The following is an 8,002-nucleotide window of genomic DNA, read 5'->3' as shown; positions in this document are numbered from 1 at the left end:
AATAAATATCATTAAAAATCAATACATTTACAATATATAACACTTTATAGTTGGATGAAAGTCTATTTTTTATATTTTAAGTGTATTTTGAATTAAATTTACATATTTAATATTTTAAAAACATATTTAAAAAACTTATTCAGGAATTAAAAATTAATTAAAAATGTATAAGACTTACTCATATTCATAAATTAATAATACTTTTACCTAAAAGTGATTTTCTCGTTTTACCTAACCCTTTATTATTATTATTACTATTCATATTTAACTTAGTATTTTAATTTAATTAAAAAAATTTGATATATGCATTTTTAAATTCTACCCAAATTTTTATACAAATCTTTTAGTGAAAAAATATTCATTAATTCTTAATTATTTTCATAGTCAACTGTCTAGCAACGAGGCCACCCCTTTCCGAGCAATTTTTTTTATAAAAAATCCACAACAATTTTTTGACAATATAAACAAGAGAAAGAAAAATATTCCAAGGAAGAGTTTTGTTGTATATATCATAGTGTTATCCAGTTCATTAAAAAATTCTCTTAGAAAATATACTTGTAATTTTGTAAAAAGAAGATAAAAAAAAGTTGGCAAGGCATATAAACACATTATTATTTTATTTATGAATGCATTTATTTTTTATGTAGTACAAATTGTAGGTTGAATAAAGTCTGTACTTTAGGTTTGAGACCAGAGAATTGTGTATCTTTTGAGAGTTTATGTAGACCATCAATTCATTATCATACTGGATTATTCTCAAAAAGGTACTCAATTATATGTTTGCTCTGTTAGTTCCTTGATTGACTGTGATTGCATATGTTCAATAAAGAATTGGGTCTTTTAAGTTTGAAGTATATATGTTTAAGTATGTTTAGTTAAAGTCTAATCTTTTTAATACTCTTTAATGACTAATTAAATCGATTGGTAGTTGATTTCATTAGTACTTTATAGTTTTGGGCATGTACCGATGCTACCCTAGAATCAAGGGAGCGCTTCTAAACTATCATGTATGAGTAAAAATGCCCTTTGAAAAGATTTAACATGGAGACAAACATGAATTTGAGGTACATACTATTGGATGGAAAAAAAAAAAAAAAACTCTAGACAAAACATACATTAAATGCATTGGTCATAATAGGCATTTTCAAATTCATTTACATGAGATATCTCGTGACGGGAATATTTTATATTATTCATTGTTACCGTGTTTTTTTTAAAAAAATTACTAATTATAAATATTTATAAAATTAAAATAAATATTGTAATTAAATATTTTTTATCCGTAAGAATTAAAAATAAATATTAAAAAATTTATAATAATTCATATAACATATTCAATCAACCAGATAGATTTCTTGATGTTTAGTTAAGTATTTAAATATTTAACTGAAAAAATAAGTATTTAAATAAAAAATTAGTAAAAAAAATATTGTTAATACGCAATAAGTGCATTTTTTAATGATAAATATTTTAAAACAAAGTAAAACATTTAAAGAGATAAGCAATAGAATGAGATACGGGGTGGAGTATAGAGAGGCGTAACCCGTCCACGTCGGCGGTCACAGTGGGCACAAAACGCTACGTGGAATGTATAAGATACGAACAAAAATGGGTTTCAAAGAGAGAGAGAGAGAGAGAGGTGTGATGGATTGTGTCGGCCATCTTTGGTTTTCTTAAAGAAAGCTCAACGTGGCGGCCGTACCAGACGACAGACTAGAAGCCAAGTGGGAAACTCATTCCCTTCACTTCACCCTCTCTTCTCTCCAATTTAATACTATTATTTATTTCCACGCAAACAATTTTCATTTTCCACCCTCCATATAAATAGAAACCAATACAACAGCAACATGATGGTTTCAGTTTCTTGAGGGTACTAATATGAACAGAATCTCCTCTCAACACCTTTGCCTTGCTGCAGTTCGCAACTGCAACTGCACTCAAATATAAATATATATACATATATATATATATATATATATATATGTATTACTTCATGGTCACACATAGTTAAGTTTATTAATTACTAGGTAGCTGGTTTTGAATAGGGTAGTTGGTAGTTATAGTTGTTGTCCCAGATATGGAAGAAGCAGGTTTAGGAGATTGTTGTTCCTCGAATTCGACGATTACGAGGAAGAGCGATAAGCGAAAGCAGCAACACCAACAACAAGAGAAGCCATACAGAGGAATAAGGATGAGGAAGTGGGGCAAGTGGGTGGCGGAGATTAGAGAACCCAATAAGCGTTCGAGGATCTGGCTGGGTTCTTACGCCACCCCCGTCGCCGCCGCACGCGCCTATGACACCGCCGTCTTCCACCTCCGAGGCCCTTCCGCTCGCCTCAACTTCCCCGAATTGCTGTCCCAGGACGACGACGTTTCGACCCAACAACAGGGCAACATGTCCGCCGATTCAATTCGCAAAAAAGCCACCCAAGTCGGCGCCAGAGTCGACGCGCTCCAAACCGCGCTTCAGCAATCCTCGTCCTCACACTCCGCTAATTCCAGCCACGTCAGCAGCTCTGACAAACCAGACTTGAACGAGTATCCCAAACCTGAAGATTAGTAATTTTCTTCCACCTTCAAGATTAATATTGATCCACCAATCACGCGTCCTGATGTGACATATATATAGGGCTTCAACTTGCCCTCTTCACCTATGCTAATTTGAAGAAGAAGAAAAAAACCTTTTTATATTTGTCATATGATTATATATATATCTTAGTAGATATTTTTCTTCCAGTCTATTTATTTTAATATTAGAACGTGTAGGAAGAAATATACAGACACACCTGAGAATTGAGATGAGGCTAATTAACTTGTTTATGAGGCGAGTAACTCCTTTAAATATATATAAATTAAGGGGTATATATACTATTACTTGCTCATCACCACATGAAGAACAACGTTTGACCTTTAACCAAATGAGATCGTGTAATTCATGCTGTTGACCTGATTTTGCTGTTGTTGCTCATCTCACGAAGAAACTCATTATAGTTTTTTTTTTTCTTTCAATATGTGTATGTTAGCTGGAGTCGTGGACTGGTAGCTACGTAGGTTCTCGCTATGATGGGGGGCATATCATGTGGTCTTTTCTCAGGTCGGTGGTGTGTTGTAATTTGTAACGAGATATCCGTTACACAATCGGATCAAATTAACCGTGTTTTGTTGTTTTAGATTAATTTTTTTCTATGTTCTGATGAATTCGATAATTTCACATACATGTGGTGAAAATGATTTCATATATAAGTTGTATGCATAGTTCATGTGTGTGAACTATATTAATTCGACCGATCCTGTTTATGTTATCATGATGATTAGCCAAAATATGAGCAAATGATGGAATTCATGATCAGTGTGGAAAAAGGGCAAGGGTGAAGAGATAAAGATAGGAACAGCAGTGGCCCAACAAAGCCGCATTAATATGAAACAAACAAACACTAATGTTTCACTTGTCGAACAGTAGTAGCAAGTGGATATAGAGATAAGGAAGAATTGAGCACCAAAAGCATCAGTTACCCATGGCACCCCACAAAACTTTTTTTTTTCCTTTTCTTTAAAGAATATGCGATATAGGCGGAGAACAGTGTGGCTCTATCTCAAAGTGAGGTTGTCACTTGTCACAGTCATGGGAAAGTTGGAGTTTAGGGTAGCTGCGTACTTGCCTTAGATACACATTGTAAGGGTAGGGCCTCAGCCAGCTCTTCATTTTTTTTTTCTTTAGTTTTGAATGATACTTTCGTTGTTTGTTTTCCCCTTAGTATTCTTGTACAATACATTTCCTTAAAAAATAGCTGCATAGTGTGAAAACATTTCAACAAATAGCATATAAATGATGTGATTCTATGCTTTTCGTCTCTTTCTTCATATTTTTTTCAACTTATAACTTAATATTTTAATGTAACCACTAATATGCACATGATTTTTTTTTCGTTTTGACGCATAAGAAATTTCTTATTTCGTCTTATATTTAAAAATTATTTTCTTATTTTTATATTTATAAAATAGAAAGAAAGAAAACCATACAGAATCAAGTGAAAATGTTCGTCAAATATTTTTAACATGAGAGCATTTTCTTCTTTTAGATGAAACCAAACAGAACTACAAATTCGTGTTGCTAATTTTTATTTTATTTTTTCGACGAGTGTGTTAATGTTTCTCAGTTAACATGTACGATCTATGCTAGCTGGCACTCATATGCACCATAATCTTACGTGCTATATGCCAAATGTAATGTTGGAGAAATCATCTTCAGCTTGGGGTGAGCGCGCGATGCCCTCAGTCAATGCGACTATATGCGGCACTGTCCCTTTCCAATCATTGATTCCCCTTGGTCAAACTTCAAATTCCACTGTGAATAACAAATACTTGTACTCTAAAAAAATGAATGATATGTTCTATTTATATAAATTTATTATATATTGCTACGAATAATTTTTTTAAAATAAATAAACGAAATGAATCCGCTTAAAAGTAAGTAATGAACCCTTAATTTTGTTTAATTCTTATAAATATGAATTCAACAAATTTAATTATTGAATTATGTAATATTTTCTGAATCTGTGTTAACAAGAAAAGAAGGGGATTTGGCTTCACATTCTTTTAAAAACTTTCACAGGGCATTTGCCAGCATGGGTTAAAACAAGAAGCAAGTAAACCTTGGTGGAGTAACTTATGAAGGAACCAATGCACAAAGTTATAATTATGATCGACAGGGAATGCCGTGCACAAATGTAATTAGAAAGAAAGATTGAATGAGCAACTGTTAAATCATCAAATAAATGTGTTTTTAACTTTTTTTACAAGGCAGTTGGGGATGCCACACAGGATTTGATTTCAGCATATCTTCAATCTTGCTCCATTTAATTAACAAGCAGCAAGAAAGTTTGATATCAATCTCACATGCCACAATTGATCGACTATCTTCTCATAGATCTCTATTTTTGCCAAAAAAAAAAAAATACAAAGATATCATTTATGAATATCTGATATCTAGAAACACCTAAAGCTAAAAGGTTTCACAAAGGCTTAATCTGGTTATCCTATATACATTATAATTCAGATGCATCTTTAAGTTGAATGATACACAGTTGGAGTAATTCAGATGCATCTTTAAGGCTTAGTTGGGTTATGTCTATCTGTTACCGATCTTGTTTCTTTGCTGAAAGTTTAATTCTAAGACATGTAATTGTACAACACTGAAGATTATTGCAGCTTGCGTAGTATAGGCTTTTGGCTAAACCGGAACACTAGAATCAGAGTATGAAGAAATTACAGCAGAACCCATTTTCACAAATTTTCTAATTCTTTCATTCAGTTGGGTTCAGCTCCAAATTTTTTCCATGCTTTAGAAATTTAGAGTTCTACTTCAAAACTTTTCCTCCAAGGTGAGATAGGGGGCAGGAGAAAATTTCCTGTGACACTTTCTTTAGATTAAACACAAGCATTATGTCAACCAGCAAAACCCATTATTTCCAAGTGTTACAATACCAGTTCTATCAATGTCAAACAGAAGATAGAATTTACAAAGGAATTAAGTGACATACTTGAAGGTGTCAAAGAAAAATAACATGTGATAGTCTGGAAATTTCTACCTATTCCATGAGAGAATCGGTTTAGAAGCTGCTTTTTCAATAAAACAATTGTAGCTGCTGGAAGCCCAATAGTCAGTCCATATCTATCAGAAAATGACGTTGCCTCAATGAAATAGAAAAAATAGAAGATTGAAGCTAAGATGTTGTTTTTAAAGAAAAACATCTAAAAGGTCATTCTGGCAATGAACTGGGTACATCTGCAAGTGTGATAAAGATGAAAAAGTTGATAAACTTTCATATCCTACCTAAAGTGTCATGTAGTGTCCACCCCGTTTTAGAAAATATGTTGCGTTAAAAAGTTAAAAAATTTGTTAGGTGAAATTATCTAGGAAAAATATGCGCATACTATTTTGATTTTAGAATCACTTTTCTACCGTTTAAGCATGTACAAATAGAGTTAAAAGTTGCATAAAAAAATGGTGTGGGCATATTGGTTTTGTAAAATCTAATGCAGTTAATATTTAAACAATAATTGGTTCATGTCCTGCTATAACAATTCGCTAGTATAATGACTTAAAAACAACTATTACAAAAGCTGAAGTCAGAAGATGTTTGGTATTATTTTATATTGTATCCCTATTAGGACCCTTCTAGTGCAACTTGCTTTGATGGTATCTAAAACCTTCTAGTATAAGCATTGAAAAATAAGAACCTACAGAGTCTTTGAGCTGCATTGTATGTACACAGCAGAACCAATTGCCTTCTTCAGCTTTCTCCCTACCCAACATTAACATTAGAGTGTATTTGAAAACAAAATAAAAAAAATTCTATGCCACCAACAAGAAAACGATTTTTGTTAGAACATAGAATGCAAGTGACTTCGAGTTAGACACGTTTTAGTACATGTGCCCACTCCCAAAAGCTTTCACATTTTTCTTATATTCATTTCTACCTTTTATTTTTATGCTCCACGGCTTAATAATTTGTTGTTGATTCATCACAGATACATACAAATGGATCAAATTTCCTGATTAAATGTGTTCATCAAACTCACCCAGTAATAGATTAACAGCAACAGGGAACTATAAGTGATTCTTCTGCAGAAACATCCTCACATTTGGAGGGGATACAATATATACAATTTTTTTTTTCTTTAATAGGATACAATATATACAAGGTGCATAAGCCATCATACAACTGAGAACTAAAAAGGACAATTGAAACACAAACAAAATAGAGCATACACACAATAATGTTCAATACTATTTGAGAAAGGAAACAATCTGGTCGATCAAAACCTGAGCATTCTCACAATTCGGTTTGAACAAATGAAAAACATGGTCCTCATCCTTCGTCTCCACCACTTCCGCAACACCAGACCACCCATTCTTCTCAAGCAACTCCTTACAGTACAAACCCCTGTCCCTCACCAAATCCTTCTTCGCAACACAAAGAAGCAATCTTTCACTAGCTAGCTTCCCCAGTTTTGGATCCTTACTCGGGTTAATAATTGGGTCATCGGATCCACTCTCACTGGGGCAGGCAAACCGCCACAAATCGTGTATCTTCTTCTCGCTTGGTCAGGCATGTTTGCTTCACACCCAAACGGTTCCTCTCCCAAGAAAAAGGGATGCACCAAAACAACCCCTTCAAGCTTCACACCAATATGCTCACACGAATTATAGGAGAATAAAAAGGGAAAAACAAATTAAATTGAATGAGACGCGTACTAGATGCAGCAACACTAATATGCCCTCACGACCCCCACAACGACGACGGCGGCTTCAACGGTGAGAGAGTGATGGTGCAGGAGACACTACGACGGCGGCGCTGACAGAGGCGGAGTGACACGTACAGACAGAGTGAGAGGGGCGCAAAGAGATCTATCGGTGGAGTGAGCGGAGTGAGAGGGGGCTAGGGCGCGAGTCAGAAAAAAATAAAAAAATAACCGACAGTTTTTCAAAACCAAAACGACGATGATTTTCCTAAAAACTGTGATTGTTTTACAGTTTCAACTATGTTTTTGCGAAAATCGTTATTGAAATATTTGTTGTATTTACAAAAGTTTCACCGTCTTAAAGATAAGACATTTTAAAGAGAACCATAGTTAAGCTTGCGTACTAAAAATCAGTTTTTTAGTAGTGTGAAAATAATCATCATCGATCAATCCCTATATTTTAGCTTTGATCGTGGAATCCTTTTGTGAAAGAACCACCATCTCATTGAAGAAGACCCTTGATACATCGATATCACACCATCATGATCTGTTTGAGTTCCTCTTAGACCCATCAACATTAGATAGCTATAGGTGGGGAAAGGCGGAAAGCACCATGCTATTAGAATTTCATATATAGCAATGCACAACAACACAAAATCACTATGATAAGGAGGACTAGAAAGGTTATTTGATATAAGTTAGGAATAGCTAAAAGTATTTTCCATGCAGATTAGGATGCATGTTGTGAGAAAGCAAA

At 33.9% G+C, this 8,002-nt stretch overlaps 1 protein-coding gene and 1 long non-coding RNA gene across 2 annotated transcripts; one reads left to right on the top strand and one right to left on the bottom strand.

Moving 5' to 3' along the window:
- Window positions 1-1,711: 1,711 nt before the first annotated feature.
- Window positions 1,712-3,198, top strand: LOC114408726 (ethylene-responsive transcription factor RAP2-1-like). Its single transcript, XM_028371874.1, has one exon. It carries the CDS (start codon window positions 2,078-2,080, stop codon window positions 2,558-2,560), a length of 483 nt encoding a protein of 160 aa, XP_028227675.1. The 5' UTR covers window positions 1,712-2,077; the 3' UTR covers window positions 2,561-3,198.
- Window positions 3,199-6,566: 3,368 nt separating this feature from the next.
- On the bottom strand, window positions 6,567-8,002 carry LOC114408725. Its single transcript, XR_003665929.1, has 2 exons — window positions 7,259-8,002; window positions 6,567-7,182 (listed from the first exon to the last, which is right to left on the bottom strand). It is a non-coding gene; the product is annotated as an uncharacterized LOC114408725 (long non-coding RNA).

This window comes from Glycine soja, chromosome 4 (assembly GCF_004193775.1).
Source record: "Glycine soja cultivar W05 chromosome 4, ASM419377v2, whole genome shotgun sequence".
NCBI classification, from domain to species: domain Eukaryota; kingdom Viridiplantae; phylum Streptophyta; class Magnoliopsida; order Fabales; family Fabaceae; genus Glycine; species Glycine soja.
Note: the sequence above shows the minus strand (reverse complement) of the source record. Positions and strands in the feature narration are given on the sequence as shown.

Bases quoted from the DNA above. Each gene is read 5' to 3' on its own strand.
- LOC114408726 (XM_028371874.1), top strand. From the start codon at position 2,078: ATGGAAGAAGCAGGTTTAGGAGATTGTTGTTCCTCGAATTCGACGATT.